This window comes from Natrix helvetica (genome assembly GCF_964273705.1).
Source record: "Natrix helvetica genome assembly, chromosome: 2".
NCBI classification, from domain to species: Eukaryota; Metazoa; Chordata; class Lepidosauria; order Squamata; family Natricidae; genus Natrix; species Natrix helvetica.
This window is the reverse complement of record NC_138552.1, coordinates 123494851-123512402: the sequence shown is the minus strand read 5'-3', so window position 1 is coordinate 123512402 and position 17552 is coordinate 123494851. Positions and strand designations below refer to the sequence as shown.

General features: G+C 38.1%; 1 protein-coding gene across 1 annotated transcript; it reads left to right on the top strand.

Moving 5' to 3' along the window:
* The first annotated feature begins 219 nt into the window (after positions 1-219).
* TDRD6 (tudor domain containing 6) lies at positions 220-15085 on the top strand. The gene is made up of 5 exons (XM_081941876.1): positions 220-6619; positions 7672-7790; positions 7916-8005; positions 9984-10038; positions 14126-15085. The coding sequence occupies exons 1-5, from the start codon at positions 361-363 to the stop codon at positions 14209-14211; spliced, it is 6609 nt and encodes a 2202-aa protein (XP_081798002.1). The 5' UTR covers positions 220-360; the 3' UTR covers positions 14212-15085.
* The last annotated feature ends 2467 nt before the right edge of the window (positions 15086-17552 follow it).

Genomic DNA, 17552 nt, shown 5'->3' with positions numbered 1-17552 from the left:
TTTTTATAACATCCTTGCAGAGATCGCCTCTGCTTTCAAGGAGTAAAGAAGAACAAGGCGAAGCTCGGTTTTCTGTCAGCTTTCCCCACAAATGCTTGTCCACCATGGGGCCGTTTTAATTAAAAAAGACATGTGCGCCTGCGCGGCAGCCAGCACGTGATCCCCGGCGCGTGGCGCCTCTATAAAGTTGGTCTCCCAATTCTGCTGACTCACGCCCTCCTTAACGCCCTTGATTACCGGAGCCAGGCGACGCTCGCGAGCAGGAGGGGGCGGGGTCAGGCGCGTCTATGTAACGTGGTCTTCGACCGCCACTTGGCGTTTCTTGGACGGTTTGAAAGCGGGGGAGGGGGCGGGCCAGCCATGTGTTCCCCGCTGCTCATCCCTGGCAGGTCCTTTACCTTTCGGGTCTCGTTCGTCGAAGTCCACCCTAAGGTGCCGCTGGTGAGGCTATGGGGGCTGCCCGGCGAACGCAGAGAGGAATACTTGCGGCTGATGAAGGATCTCCAGATCAAAGTAGGGCCCCGCTTGGCGAACTCCCCTGGGGACCGCGGGGGCCGAGGAGACGGCGACAACGACGGCGAAGCCTTGGCTCTGGGTGACCTGTGCCTGGTGGAGCTGGGAGGGCGGTGGCACCGCTGCCGTATTGTCGGCTGCCGGTCCAAGCCGGGGCAAAACTACCGCGTCTTTCTGCTGGACGAGGGCCGCACGCTGAGCGCCAGCTCCTACTACTTGGCGCGGGGCCGCAGTGAATTCTTCCACTTACCGTCCGAAGTAATGGGATGCATCGTTGCTGACTTGCTCCCACCCGGCGATTTCGGGGCATCCTTAAAGACCACTCTTAGGAGCTCAAAGACCCCGCTAGGATCCCAGACACTTAACTTACAATGGGCGGCTGAGGCAATCGATTTTTTGGGTTTTTTACATGGCAAAGAGCTGTCTGGTGTCATCCGAAAAGTGCTGATCTCACAGTGCCTTGTGGTACTGGAAGTGCCCTGGTTGCTGACACAGATGCGCCATCTTGGGCTTGCCAGTCTTGCCTCTACTGCTTTTGACACCCTACTGAGTGCCATTTTAGAAATTCCAGAGATTGCTTCTGTCCCATTAGAGCCAACTTCCACTTTGTCCAAATCCCCAGTCCTTCCTTCTGCTGCCCAGTCCAAGCAGGGTCATGTCACAGCAGATTTCTTCTATCCTCAACTGGAGTTGAATGTGACTGTGCCTGTGGTGGTGACTCAGATCTCTGATCCATATAGAATATATTGCCAACTACGTAGTCTTTCTAAAGAAATCCAACTACTTTCAGATGCTATGTACCAAGCTTTTGAGGTATCAAAGGGAGAATTTGTAGAAGAGGCTTTACCCACCCCAGGCTTTCCCTGTGCAGCCCATGGTATAGATGGATGCTGGTATCGAACTTTGTTATTAGAAACATACCCAGCAGATGATCAAGAGGATCAACCGGAGGCAGTGGCTCAAGTGATTTGTGTGGATTATGGCAGGAAAGAGTTTGTAACAAAGAGACATCTGCGCAACTTACCTGTTGAATATTTCCGCATGCCAGTAGTAACCTACCCTTGCTCGCTGCAAGGTATTACCGATGGAGGTTGTGGCTGGACCCATTCACAAATTAATCAACTTAAAACATTGCTTTTGGGCAAGGTAGTGCAAGCTCACATCGAAGCTTACTGTCCCTTTGAGCATATCTATTATATTACCCTATATGGGGAAGATGGTCTCAACCTTAATTGCCTGTATGGGGTGCAGGCACATTGCTTGGCTCAAAATCTCCTGCACAGTAATCAAGAATGCATCTCTGGTTTAATTATTGAATCAGAAGGCTTGGGTGTCTCAGTCCAAAAGGAATTTGCTTCTTTGTCAGAGATATTGCCTACTATTGCTGCTACCCCATTTTTTGTTGTGCGTCTGAAGGCAGGCGAGTACCACAATGTTCAGGTGTCATTTCTTCAGGACCCTTCAGAATTCTGGGTGCAGTTGCAGGAACTTAAACAGCCACTTTGTCACCTACAGCGGAATTTAAGAGACTTTTATTCTCGGAGTAAGAAACTAGAATGTATTCTACTTGAGCCTAAGGTAGGATCCCTCTGCTGTGTCATGTTGAAGGAAAACTCTTATCATCGTGCCCTTGTTACTAAAGTTCAAGGGAAAGGAATTGTGGTGTATTTGGTGGATTGGGGAAACACTGAAGTAGTTGACTTGTATAAGGTGAAGAAATTGCTTCCCCAATTCAGAGAACTTCCTGCTGTGGCAGTCCGGTGTGCACTGGATAATCCTTTCCCAGGTCAGCCATGGAACACTGAAGCTGTTGATTATTTTAGGAAATCTGTGCTAAACAAGGAATTGATGATCAAAGTTCTAGGCATGCAAGGAGATGTTTATATAGTTGAACTTTTTGATAATTCTCTAGTGGGAGAAAAAAGTTTGGCTAAAATCATGTCCCAGAGAAAGTACACAAAGCACCATGAAGTACTAGAAACTCTCCAGGCAATATCAGATAAGCTATTGGCCAGGGACCCTGACAGTAAACCAATGAGGTTAAGACCTGTGAAAAAAATAATACCAGTGACAGATGAAGTAAAACATCCACAACACCATGATTCTTCAGCCTCTTCTGCAGCTGAAATGTTGAGAAATGAACACCACTCCAGTGAGGGAACTTTTTATTCTTCATCAGCTCTCAGTGGCAGTAATAATACATCATGTGAGATACAGAACTATTCTGAAATAAAGGCAGGTGAAGAACAGCTTGAATTTGGAAGTACAGTTGATGTGATTGTAACACACATAGAAAATCCTAGTCATTTTTGGTGTCGATTATTTAAGAATTCCCATGAACTGAATATGCTTATGGCTAAAATTCAGGATTATTGTATACATTCAGCAGAGCTTCATGAATGGCCAAATTCGGTATGTTTGGCTAAGTCTTCTGAGGATAAAAAATGGTACAGAGCTGTTATCATTAATAAGGTTCATTATCCAGAAGAGGTTGAAGTTGCTTATGTTGATTATGGAAATATAAAGCATGTTTCACTGAAAAATATCCGTGCAACTACAGCAGACTTTCTGAAGCTAAAAGCTCAAGCTTTTAGATGTAGCCTTTACAATTTAATTCAGCCAAAACATACAAATCCTTTTGTTTGGGATAAAAAAGCCATCGAAACATTTCATGAATTTGTGAATTCAGGATCTAAAGTGTCACTGAAATGTATTATATTTGCTTTAGCGGCATTAAATGGTACAAAACTTTTTAATATTGTTGACCTTATTACTCCTTTCGAAAGTGCTTGCCATTTTTTAATAAGAAAGAGTCTAGCCACATTTGTACATAGAGAGAAACCCTTGGCATCATCTGTTCAACTTCTTTCATACTATTACTCAACCTACAATATCAAAAGAGGAAATGAAGAGATTATTTATGTCACACATATTAATAGCCCATGTTTTTTTTTCTGCCAGCTTGCTAGGAATGCAAATGCTCTTGAAAATTTAACTAATAACATTAGTAAACTAAGCAAAATGAACAATTTGCAAACTTCAACCAACTCTAGAAATTTGTATCTTGCAAAGTATACTGATGACTGCTGGTATAGGGCTATAGTAACTTCAAAAAATGATAGCAAAGAAGTTTTCTTTGTAGATTTTGGGAATACACAATTATTAAAAAACGAAGATCTGGTTGTAGTACCAAATGATGCTTACGAGTTAATGCTTTTGCCTATGCAAGCTATAAAATGTTCTCTCTCTGATATTGTTGATCCACCAAAAGATGCTATTGAGTGGTTTGAAAAGGCAGTGTTGGATAAGCCCTTAAAAGCTTTGATTGTAGCAAAAGATCCTGATGGAACATTGATAATTGAATTGTATGATGGTAAAATGCAGATCAATGCAAAATTGAAACAAAGCTTTGGTTTGAAGGCTAGCAAAGAGATTACTGATAACACAGAAAACAGTACTCTATCTTCCCAATACTCAGTTAGTATAGAAGAAAACAGTGAAAGCGGGCTAGCTTTGGTAGACTTTGTCAAACCTGTTCTTGACGGCAATACTAAATCTAGTGCTGTTTTTGGAGAAACATGCCAATTGCAGCAGAAAACTGAAAAAGAGATAGCAAGAAAATTCCCAGAATTCACAGACGGCTCTAGCAAAAGTAATGATGTGGAAGATTGGAAGTACATGAAATGTGCAGCCCTTCATAAGAAAGAGGAGATGTGTGATATTAGAAATGAATCCAAATCTGTAACATATTCTTCTCCTAAAAATATATATGAACTACCTCAAAAAAGCATAAAATCTGGTCTTAAATCTTTAGTGTATGTTTCTCACATAAATAAACTTTCTGATTTTTATGTACAATTAGTAGAAGATGAGCCTATCCTCGATAGTATATCGGAGAAAATAAACAGCTCTAAAACAGTTTCAAGCTTAGTGGGGCAACAGCTTAATGTAGGAGATTTAATATGTGCAATTTATTCAGAAGATGGCTTATGGTATCGAGCTGTAATTATTAAAGAGTCTACTAGTGAATTGGTAGAGGTACGGTATATTGATTATGGCAATACTGCAGTAGTTAGCATTCATAAAACATGCAAGCTTATTGAAGACTGTTTATCTTTCCCTGTAATAAGCATTCATTGTATGCTGGGTAGTATTAAGACGTCAGAGATTCCAGAATGGACACAAAAAGCAGTGGTGTATTTCTCCCAAAAGACAAGCGAGGTTCAGATGAACTGTCAATTTGTTGAGAAAGTAAAAGGCAAATGGAAAATAACACTCAGTGATGAAAAAGATGATATAATGGTTGATATGATTAATAGTTGCCTTGAATATAAAAAATATGACTTGATAGAGACATCTGACAACGGATCTTATAAGATTGGCAAAGTAAGCGTATGTGAAGATATTCTTTCTGATGAGCACAGCAGACTTTCAGCTAGCAAATCGTTTTTCTGGAAGACACCTAGGATAGGTGAAACTATAAAAGCCTTTTCATTAGTTCCAAAGAATCCAGGATATTTTTGGTGTCAGTTCACTGAAAATGATCTTAGTTCAATTGAAATAAAACTTCAGGAAGCTGAAGAAAATGCAAAAATCCACATTGATGATCTTGAAAATGGCAGTCCTTGTCTAGCAAAGTCTAGTGATAATATATTTCACCGAGCAGTTGTTAGTCATATAGAGGAAAATTCCTTGACAGTAATTAACATTGATTATGGAACTGAGAAACTTGTCAGCATAGAAGTGATCAGGCAAATTCCTGATGAACTGTTAATAATTCCACCACAAGCATTTTTGTGTTGTCTCTTTGGCTTCAATTCTGAAAAAGGTTCATGGGCTGAAGGAATAAATGAAATTTTCTGTGATATGATAGCTGATCTTCCATTAGAGATTACAATTATGGACAAACTGAACTATGATTCTCTTGAAATTCCCTTGTTTGTAGTTAAATTGGAATGTCAAAATATAAGCATCAATGAACAAATGAAACACTTTTGGAAACATCATGCTGAAAGTGGTGATTCCACTATTGCAAATAATTACAACCTTGAAGAGCAGATTAGAAATCCAGAAGAAGAGAATTCAAAATCAGTGCTATTTGAAACTGAAACTTCTGTTTGTACAACAATGACCCCAAAAAATAGTGGCTTGGAAGATGTATTATGTTGTCCAAATCTATTACAATCAGTAGACAAGTGTTTTGGTATCGGAGACAGGATTTTATCAGAAACATCTGCACAGCCATTCAAAAATCAAATCAAGCACCACTTTATCTCCCATGAAATAGTTCATACAGGGAACGAGCGGCCCACATTTGATGCATTTAATAATGAAGCAAACTATTCTGTATCTGGAAACAGAAAAAATATAACAGATTCTACAGGTCTTTCTGAAATACAGCTTTCTACTTGTAAAATTGAATATGATACACTTGAATCTCAGGGAGGAGCAGAGGACAAAGAAATATTAATGCTAGACTCTTCTGAAATTCAGTTGCCTTTGGATGATACAAAGAGGATATCAGACTTTGTGCCCCTACGAGTGCTTCCCCAATTAAATAATGCAAAGAACATGCCAGAAAAAGAGAAGATAAAAATGCCCTTGCTACAGCCAAAGACAATAGAAATAAAAACTTATGATGAAACACAAAAGAAGTCAGAATTGCATGTACTTGAACCACAACATGTGGAAGGACAGTCAGCACACAAAGTAAAAGAGAATGCTTCACTAAGGAATGAAAATGTAATAGTAGAAGTGATGGCATCTGAAGCTTCTCCTTTACTGACTGAGAAAGGCAGCAATAATATGTTATATTTGCAACACCCTGCTTTGTCTGTTCCTGCAGATAATAAAATGCAGTCATCATTTTCAGAAATTAAAGTTAAGCCACAGGAATTCTGTTCCATTGAAGGTCTTGCTGAAGAGTGTAAACTGGGAAAAAGTGACAAGCCCAATTTTACAGAAGGGCAAACTGTGTTAGGAAAGAATTATGAAGAAATGCATCTGAGCATTCATGGAAGTTTTAAAGATAGTATTTGTGTTGAAAAGGATTATCTAACAAATATACAGCTAAGTGAAGTGGATGAACCCTTCATACATGATACAGGTAAGGCATTAATGTAGAACTTGAGTGACAAAGTTGATTTTGAGATTTTGCAGTCTTGTTCAGTTGACAAAGTAAGTGGGAAAAATCATTGAGATGAATAACACTAGGCAAAAAAATAATGGCAACTTAACTTTACAATTATTTTTGAAAAGATTTGAGTACAGACTATATAACTGTCCCAATATAAAGCATTGCTCTCGTTTAAGAATGTGTAGTTTCCAGATCCAACTGGAGAACAATGATTCATTAGATCCATTTACCTTGGGAGATACTATATATGACTGCATTTACTTTGCCTTTGTGAATGAAATGGTTGGGAGTATAGCCTTAATAATTCCCCTAGATGTTTCAGTGACTTTAGTACTGTCAGTCATGGTATCTTTTAGGGCTATTTTCCTGTTTCTCCTATCTGATTGAGCTCCAAAAAGGAGAAAGGATTGTCACATTGGGTTCCACCATGTCATAATTTCTAGAAGAGATCCTGTATATTTTCATGATTACATCTAGAGTGAAAATTAGACCCACTCCTAAACTAGTAAGACCTGGAAATGAGACCACATAGTTAAACCAGACAATTGCAGCATAAGTCCATGCTTGAAAAGTGTTGGGACCCAGATTTCTAAGCAAGGCAATTGTTAAGTTAGTTGCATCTGATTTTATAATTCCCCTACCCCGGGTTGTGAAGCAAATCGGTGCAGTTAAGTAAAAGTCACAATTCCTAAAGCATCTGGCTTCCCCCATTGACTTTGCTTGTTGGAAGCTAGCTGGGAACTTGTACATGGGGATCACGTGACGCTGCAATCTTCATAAATACATGCCAGTTGCCAAGTGCCCGAATTTTCATCAAGTGACTGTTGGAATGCTACAACAGTTGTAACTTACTTTTTCAGTGCCATTGTAACTTGGAACAGTTGCTAAATGAATGGCTGTAAATCAAGGATTACATGTATTTGTTGAGATTGCCAATGTAAATTACAGCTGCCAATCTCGTTGCTCCATCTATAGTACATAGAATGAATAATAATGTAAATAAACAATGTTATTTCTTGCAGAAAAAAAAGAAAACTTTTGCAACTTAATGGGATTTGATATTGGTTCCCAATGCATGGTATGGTCAGGTACTCAGTGGTACAAGGCTGAGATTTTAGGCATATCTCCTGAAGGTACAAAGGTAAGGAGTTCTGAATATATTAAGTGTGCTGGTTCATGTTACTTTGATTGTGCTTCTATTGTATAAATCAATGCCTTCTAATTGTAGGTATTAATATTTAAATTTTATGTTATTTATAAATGAAGGTTTTGAATTTTTCAAATGGAAATGAAGAGATAGTCAATCCTATACATGTTTGGAATGGGATTCCTGAATTGGATTCAGATCTTACTCAGGTATATTTTCCAAAATAGTAAAAAAAGCAATTGTGTTATGGATATTTGTGAATATTTTTCTCTGACCTATTGTGATTAATTTTTCTTTCCATTCAGTGAATTAGTGAGGAACAGGTTTCATACAGGAGTTGGTAGGTAATTCAGTACCACTTGAATAAGCAAACTTAGTGGAAAGAAATAAAAACAAAATTCACCAAAATTGGTAGAAAATAATGAATAACAATTTTTTGCTAACATTTAGGGGGCGGGGAACCAACCATTGGCATTATTGGTATGGAATGCATTATTATCATTTGCTTAAGACAGATATAAAACTGACAACGCTCCTAGTTTTTGAACAATAAATCTCAACTCCTCCAATCAGCATAGCAAACTATTGTTGATATTTTAAAGATCATAGAGGTCCCTCTGGACATAAAATTGATTTTGATCCTGTGTTTAGTGTGCAACTTATACTCCAGTTTATCGGCTGAGAGATAATGCAAGTAACACTTGGCCCACTTGTTGGCCTTTATTTAAGAATTGTGATTTGTGTGTGACTAAGTCAGGGAAATTCTTAGACATATCTCAGTTCAACCCTGAACCACAAATATTCTTTTTTGTCGTTACATATGTGTGTGTTTAATACAGATAATCGATAGAAAATGACAGATAATGATAAATAATGATGGAGGGGGGATCCCTCCTATTAGCCATGAGAACTGTTTTTAAAACTTTTCACGCAGCCAAGTGTTTAAAGAATAAGCCTAGTTAGCAAAACAAAAAAGTGAAACAGCTCCTATAAAGAACTATAAATACCAAACAAAGATGACTTTTTAATAATACCGACGTTATCTTAATTTATATAAGAACACATGCTTATGCTTGCTGCTGTTTCATTAATTCATCACCCCCATATTTTTACGTAGTAAGGTCTAACAGAGATTCTGATATTGGTAGCCAAGTTGCATATTTTTAAAAATAAATCTTCCTTAATAAAGCATATTGTGATTCTAACAGGACTTCTGGTAGGTTCTGATAGGTTCTTTCCCCCAAAAAAGTGGTTTCATGAAAGCTTTTATGGTTATGCTTTAAGCAGCCCATACACGTATAAGTACATAGCTTAACATTGTGACTCTGCTATGCAGGGAAATAAGACCTACTGTAAATCTCTCTCAGCTGAATTCCTGCTGAATTCTCCAGTGGTGCTAAAGTGGGAGAAAAGGGTAGGGATGGCACTGACAAGAACTTGATTCTTCAACAACTAGCTGCCATACCCTGCAGACATTGGAAGCAAATAATTTTGAGTTGGAATTGGTACTGAGAAGCAAAGAATTAAACTTCCATTTTTTTCGATGCATTCCATCACAATAAAGGATTCCTGTCAAATCCTATCTGATTCTCATGGGAAGTGCTCATCTCTGTTTCTTAGCTGAGGGAACCAGTGTTGTCCAAAAACGCATCTGTAGTCATTTGGCCAGCATGACTATATGCTGCCAATATGCCAACACTGACATATGAAACACTGTACTTCCCACTGAAGTGATACCTCTTTATCTACTTGCATTTGCATGTTCTTGACCGCCTAGGTTGGCAGGAGCTGGAGCAAGAATAGGAGCTCACCCGTCACGTGGTACTTGGGTCTTGAACTGCGGGCCTTCCAGTTGATAGGTCCAGCACCTTAACTGCTAGGCCACCATACCCTCCCAGTCCTGATACTCTTGAAATAAAAGTAATGATTAAATAAATATTCATTTTATAATTATTCCCCCTCATGCCATTTTCTGATAAGAAATGCTAAGTAATATTTCAGTTCTGGAACAGAAGCCTAACAAGAAGATACAATATGGAGTGTTTTGAACATATTACATACTGAGGAAGTAGCATGGTTTAAAAGCAATGAATCTTAGTGTGCTACCCAACAATAAAGATAGGGTATTCATTGAGTATTGTTCGGTTTTGTAACTGTTCTAGAAATTATTTTTATTTTTCCTCTTAGATAATATCCAAGAATAAAACAGATAACTTGCAGCCTGTGCCATTGGCAATGGAAGGTAGGTTTAGAAATAAGATGAATGTGAACTTGTACTACACATTTTATTTATGTACTATTCTGTGCCTTTTTCCATGTGTACTACTTCATTCAATCTATAGCTTACTATTTTTTTTCAAGTGTATTTTTTCCTACTCAACCAAATATATAAGTAAATCATTTCTAATTTTCCAGAATTTATGAGTAGAAATGTGTTTATACTCTACATCATGTTTTTAGTTGTAACAGTTCTCAGCTGAGTAGAAATATTACCAATTTCATAAAGAAAAACGTTCAGCCCCACTTCTCTCTTTATAGTATTGCAATTAGATCTGGTTTTCCTCCAAAAACTCTGCCCCATCTATTATGTATATTTGAAATTACCTTTCAAATCTGCATACAATTTGTTAAAATTCTTCCTTTTCAAAATATCTCCTTTTTCCTAGTAGTGACAGCCAGTGGCTTGCAGGATACATGCTGCTCTATAGTGTTCCTTTTGCTATCCTAGATAGATGGGCCACAAATTTCTAGGGAATTGGTGGTGGTTTAAGGACTATTGCAGGTACCAACCTTTACTGTTTAACTCATTTCATCCTAAATTAGACTACTTCCCATTTGAGGGAGATTAATTATTTTCTCTTGAAGACAAAGAAGTCCAATCTGGCTACAAGAAAATGCCTTTCCTGCTCTAGCATGATCCACAGGGCAGTGTCTGCAAAATGCCCTTTCTTAGCTATGTAATAGTTACTGCACACAAAAGCTTCTTGACAATCTCAAGAGGTTTTGTGCTGATCGCCAAATGACAAGCAATAAATCAACTATTAGAAATTGGAAGGACAAATTGTGAAGTTTGTGGCAGTGAGGAGAGGGAGAAACAACAAATCAGTAACTAAGACAACTCAAAATTAGCATTTGAATCTTGTACTCAAATATCAATGCTTTTTTTGTGATTATCTGTTCCCAAGCTCACTCCTATGACAACCATCTTTTGGTACTGCCAAGGGCATTTTTTTAATATCAAAGTTGAAAATACCTGAAATTATTTAATACGTAATTGAACCTATGCATGTGCAATTTAACAGTTCTGCATTGCTTGCTTTAGTTTTCCATTTTTTCTCCTTCTCCCATGTTTGAATTTTCAACTCTCAGGACAGGGATCAGTATTATATAAAACCCTTTATGTATATTGACGGAATTTAATTATGAATAATTTGTAAAAATGCCAATTTTTGCTGTTACAATGTGGATTAAAATGGTTATGATGCAGCAGTGATCAAGAAATTGGATGGCTATACAGATTTCAAGAAACTGTTAGCTAAGGAGTTTTGACAGATATTTAGATTTCAGTTCTCCATCCCAGCCAAAGGACTATAGAGATTATAGTTTTAAAGCCTCTGGGGGATAAATATTGTTTACTTTGGCAAAAAAAGATTATTATTTATGGTTGTTATATGAAATCTCCAGGCTCACTGATAGTATCCTTGGTATCAGTTTCTGTAGAAAAAGCAATCTGCTCTTTTACCAGCATCTAATTTTAAAGAAGCAAGGATGAGAAAAGGCTGAGAATTAAAAGGGAGCTCTCTGTTTATTACCAGTCTCATTTTTCCTGGTATACTATATTAACTGAATATCCTCCAAATTATTTTTTATTACTTCTCTACTTCCCTGAAAGCTTATTGGATTTCCTTCTAGGTGAATTAAGTTTTCCAATCAGTAATGGTAAATGGGTTTGCCAAAAAAACCTGTGTGGTTGATCTTGCATTGTGAAGTGTAGTTCTAAAGAAGTATATGGGTAGTCCTGAATTTGTGACTGATTGCTTAGCAAACATTTGAAGTTACAACAGACCATTCCTCCCCCCCAAGTTACTTATAACTCATTTCTGAAGTTCTTAGCCCCTCCCCGCCCCCCAATCATGTAACTACATTTTTGGCATTTGGCAATCAGCCTGCTTTTATGTCTGTTTGTGGTTCCACTGTGGTATTTGCTTAAAAACTAGTACAGAAAAATGTCATTTTTGGGTTGGTCACATGATGACCTGCTTTACAACATCACTTATGACCATAACTGCTTACCATTATAGTTGTAAATTGTGGAATATTAAGTTTGCAATCTGTTTACTGGTGCTCTAGATGTACAACTCAACTCCCTGGGTGGATTCCAGATATAACTTCTTGCTATTTGAAAAACTAAACCTTTCGGTACAGGTAGTTCTCGACTTAGGACTGGTTGTTTAATGATTTGGGTGATTAGTAATTGGTTCACATTTATGACTGCTTGCAATGTGCAATTGGTTTCTGGCCAAAAAAAAAAAGCTCATTCAGGAGAATAGATTCAGACTTACCACTATATAATTTGCTTAATGACTGCTGTAAAAACAATAGTAACATCTGGTCTAGTCACATGGATGCCTTGACTTACAACGATGAAATTCTGGTCCCAATTGTAGTTGTTAGTCAAGGATGTATATGTATAAAAGTACATATACTTTTATGTATTTTGTATGAAACATTATAATATCACTGAATGAATGGAACTTATGACCAATCCTCGAAGTTCTGGCTGTTGCAGCACTCCTGCAGTCATGTGATCAATATTTGGCTGTTTGCACCCTGCCCACATTTATAAATAATGCAGCTTATTCTCCTGCTGTACATGAACTGCCTGTGCTTCAATTCCCCTCCATCTGCCTCATCCATCTCTACCCTCTGACTACCCTCCATAGTACACACCTTTGCCTAGTCCCTCTGCTTGCACCCCCCTTCAAGCTAACCTTTGCTGCATTCTTCCTCCCACTGCTGGCAAGGGTGCAGTCCCCGAATACACATGGCAGGGTGCCAGAGCCTCCTCTGTGGAAGGAATTCAATAGGCCTGGGTAGGGAAGAAGAAGCACTGCAGACGTATCGGAAGAAGCAGGGTGGCATGGTTGGTGGAGCCTTGTCTTTCACTACCAGCCCACAAACTGGAGAATGCAACAAGACCAGCTGACAAGATGTGGCACCCTCATCTTGTCAGCCTAGAGTGCTGCGTGTCCTGTAGGAGTAGGACATGCTCTGCAGCTCAGGTTGGAATCTGCTCACCTCTTCCAAGACTTTGCAGCAGAAAGGCTGCGTCAAGGAGAGGGCCTATAGGTAGGCTCTGTCAATGTTGGACTTGCCTCCACCTATTGCTGAAATCCACAGGTCGATTCTCCAGGAATGCTTTCAACAAGAGCTGCAGTGTGTGCCTGCTTTGCTCAACAATCACTATCCCAGCTCTCCCAGTTGAGGTTATTAAGCAGATCATAAAAGAGAGGGCTTAACAAGTCACCCCACCAAGGAAAGATTGCGAAACCGCTGGTGTTGTCCCAAAGGTGCTTTTTCAAGAGGCAACTGAACTTTCTGGTTTTTCTTTGGAAGACATTTCATTTCTAATCCAAGAAGCTTGGATGAGAAATGAAACATCTTCCAAAGAAAAACCAGAAAGTCAGGTTGCCTCTTGAAAAAGTACCTTTGGGACTACCATGACCTGGATATGACTGAGAATCTCCACAGATACTGGTGTTTGCACTACATTTGATATCTGTTTCTTTAACTTGCAGAATGATTTCCTGTCAGTAAACAGCAGAGAGGGGAGATCTCTTGGTATGCTGGGGAAATGAACCTCAAATACAACATTTCCTCTACTTGCAATGTGGGTAACTAGCTAAAAATAGTGCCAATGGCAGCTGGTTATAAATGCAAACAGGTTGCCAAGTGCTTGAAATGCAGTCAGGTGACTAGGGAGGCCTTGGCACAAGAAGTGCTTTATGGGCTTCAAATTACCCATTCCTGGGTCACTGTGATTGCTAAATGATTTCTCGTAAGTCATGGACTACCTGTATACTTAACCTTCCATTTTTCCTTTTTTCTGAAGAAAATTGCTAGGTCATGGGACCTAGTCACATGAATTAAATCCTTTTAGAATTTGAACAAGAAGTGAGGAAAGAATATGACTTCTGTATGTTTCATTAGTATGGCCCAGGAAAGTGAAGAAGTTTAGTTAGAATTTTAATTTAATCCACATGCAAATAGTTGTGGTTTTTTAAAATAAATTTATTTTAGTTTGAAATAAACTATTTTATTTCTTATAGTGGAAGAAATGAGTCACGATTCAGATGACAGTACACCAACTCATTTAAGTTGTGACAGCACTGAGAGTACAGCTGAGCAATGCTAAATCATTTTACATTCAAATTTTCTCTAACTGAAGTCAAGAGTTTTATCAGGCATGTCCTGTCCAAACCAGTAGAGCTTACAGAGGTTTGTTTCCTCATATACTTCAAGAATGTTTGCCATTGTTTTGTATGATGCTCCTAGTTAAGGGTCGGGAACAAGGTTTTAGAATTGTAGTGCTGTTCATTGTCTACGAATATTTAAATGTTGGGGCTAGTTTACACGGGGGGAAGGGGGAATTATATATTCTTTCATATTTTGAGTTCACTTTCAAAATGGTGTGGAAATATGGAAAGGTTTTGCGTGCTGTTAATTTCCTTTTTGCTAATGAAAGAAATAAAACATACTTGAGCTATTCATTCAGTTGTCTCATACTCTTATATTTGGAAAATTTGTGATCATAGTGATGAAGCTGACCTTATATTGAATTTTTTTCATCATTCTGATCTATGCTTTTTAGACATAATTTTATCTATGCTTTATACCATTTTAAATGTACTAGAGAGCTCGTATCATTTCAGGGAACCTGTGCTAAAAATTAAAGAAATATAAAAAGTTCCCCTTTCGCTCCTCAGTAAAAGATAGCATAGAAGGTGGTTAATCAACATAGCAACAGTGTTCCTGGGGTAGGACTGAGAAATAGAAGATATCTTTCAGTCCTGATAAAACTGAGAGAATCTGAAACCCAGATTTGATGTACCACCAAAGCTCAGAAAGATAGCTGATTTGGAGTACAACCTGTACTGTTATTAAAATAACAACATAACTGGTTGCCAGCTTTAAACATATTTTTTCAATTTTGCTTGTCTTCTACCTTTCTGTTAAAATACTGTTCAAAATATTGTTATAATAAAAATACATTTAAGCAATCAATAAAAGCATTCAAAGTCTTTCACTTGAACTGTACTCCAAAGGATAATTTTTACCTTGACAACTCTAATTATTTTTATTCAATTTATTTTTTATATTTCTGAGCCACCCTCAAAGAGATCAACTGATTTTCAAATCTAGCTTTTACCTTAATTCTAGCCTTTCAAAAAGGGGGAAGCCAAATGTAGCAATTGCATTCACATGACATGCTGGATATGCTTACTGTTAACCACATGGGGAACTAACTTATCAACCTCTGACATGATCTGTTTTGCAAAGCCAGATCTGCTTTTCTTTTCTTTTCTTTTTGTTTTTGGGAGAGCTTTTTAAAAATTATTTTGTTACTTTATGGGATGGAGGTGGAAAGAAGCCAGAAATGGCCTAATCAAAATCAAAGCCCATATATCTGGGATCAGAAAGGCTAATCCTATATTATTAATTCCTTTCATTTTCAAAATAACCCCTAAAGTGGTAGAAGGGAGAAAAACATGAAAGTGTTGACAATTCTGCTGCAGAAGTACTTTGTTTTTGAAGACTGTCTGTCTCGCTTTCCTGGTCAACTTAGCCACTTAGCCAAATTCAAAATTGCCAAATTATGTACCTGAGCAATAATTGAAATAGAGTCACTGTACTATACTCCAGCTGGTATTCTATATCCATGTATTATGCTAGACAAATGCCAGGTATTTTTTTGGATTCCTTGTGACAAGCATAGATTTAAATGTAAGCAGAAATAAACCTCATGCCAATACTTGACTTTAGCTTGCTTCCAACAAAAATGATGGTGAATATTTCTGGATCCAACATTGTAGTATGAAAAACTGAATTACTGTATTTTTCGAACTATAGGACACACTTTTTTGTCTCCCAAAAGGGGGTGAAAATGTATGTCTTATAGACTGAATATTGTCGAAGCCCCGCCTACCCACCGGCCATTTTTGGCTCCGCACACCCCTTTTTCAGGCCTTTTTGGGGGGGGGGGTCCGTTTTTTAGGCTTTTTTCAGCTGTTTCTTGGGCTCATTTTTTCAGCTTTTCTTGGCCCATTTTTCAGGCTTTTGGGCCTGTTTTTGAGGCTTTCTTCAGCCCATTTTTCAAACAAAAATATGGGCCAAAAAACCCTTAAAAAGGGGCCCAAAAAACCATCAAAATGGGCTTTAAAAGCCCTCAAAACGGGCCAAAAAGCCCCCAAAACAGGCCAAAATGCCTAAAAAATGGATAGAAAAAAGGCTGGAAAAGGGCCAAAAAAGGGCAGAAAGTGAGGCACGCAGAGATCAAAACCCTTTTTGTTGTTTTTCTCTTCTAAATTTAGGTGTGTCTTATAATCAGGTGCATTTTATAATTAAAAAATACAGTATATATATATGCACTGCATACCTGAGGTACTGACAATATGGAGTAGCTGGGAATGGATAATTATATATTCAGAGAGTATTAAATATAGAAACTTGGTTTTAGTTTCCATTGGTTATGGCACAGCAAGGATCCAGATATTAAAAAATCTAAATAATGACCATATTTGTCTTCTGGTTACTGATGTAATGCAAAAAGAACTCAAGGGCCCATCATGAGGTAGAGTGGTAAATGGCCATATTTTAACCTGTAGCAGGCATGTTATCTCCCTTTGGTTCATTAAACAATAGTAACAGCAGCTCAATTTACCCTATACAATGCCATTAAACATGACTTGTAGAAGTAATAGTAAGCCATATTGTAAGCCACTAGGAATCATGTGATAGCAAGATAAGTGGCATATAAATTAAATAAACAATAAATTTCAATTCAAATGGAGACCGAACATCCTATTGTAGGGAAGGCAAAAAGCCTACTGGGATCAAATATATATGCAAATAAACTACTTTCCTAGTCCCATCATTTAATGGACCAAATGTATCTAGTGGCAGATGACAATTTGTTTCAGGTGAGCAGATGAAGATAATGACTACTATACTCTTGCAGAAGCAACTTCTACTTTGAAATATAGAAGTTCCTTTGTTCTTTAACTTTAGAAACCAACTCAGTACAAGCAGCCCTTGCTTAGTGACAATAATTCGGACTGGAATTTCCATCACTAAGGTCATAAAGTGCAATATTACATGATTAGGGTGCTAAGCAATGGCATCCCAGCTATCCCCAATTACTGTCATTAAGCGAGGATTTCATATATTGGAACCTCTGACTTCCTACCAACTCCTCCCTTGACTTTGCCAGCAGGAAAGGTCACAAATTATGATCACACAACTGGGATGCTGTGCCAGTTATCAAGTGCCCAGATCACAATCGTGACTAAGGTGGTACTGTGATATCTGCAACTTCAAGGACCGGTTGTAACTTCTATTCAGCAGCATTGTAAGTTTGAATGATAATTGTTAAAGTGTTGTTAAATGAGAATCACCTGTAACATCTTTGTTCAAATGTTCTAAAACACACACATTCCAATGGAGCTATCATGAAACAAGCAACATTTAGTGAGAAAT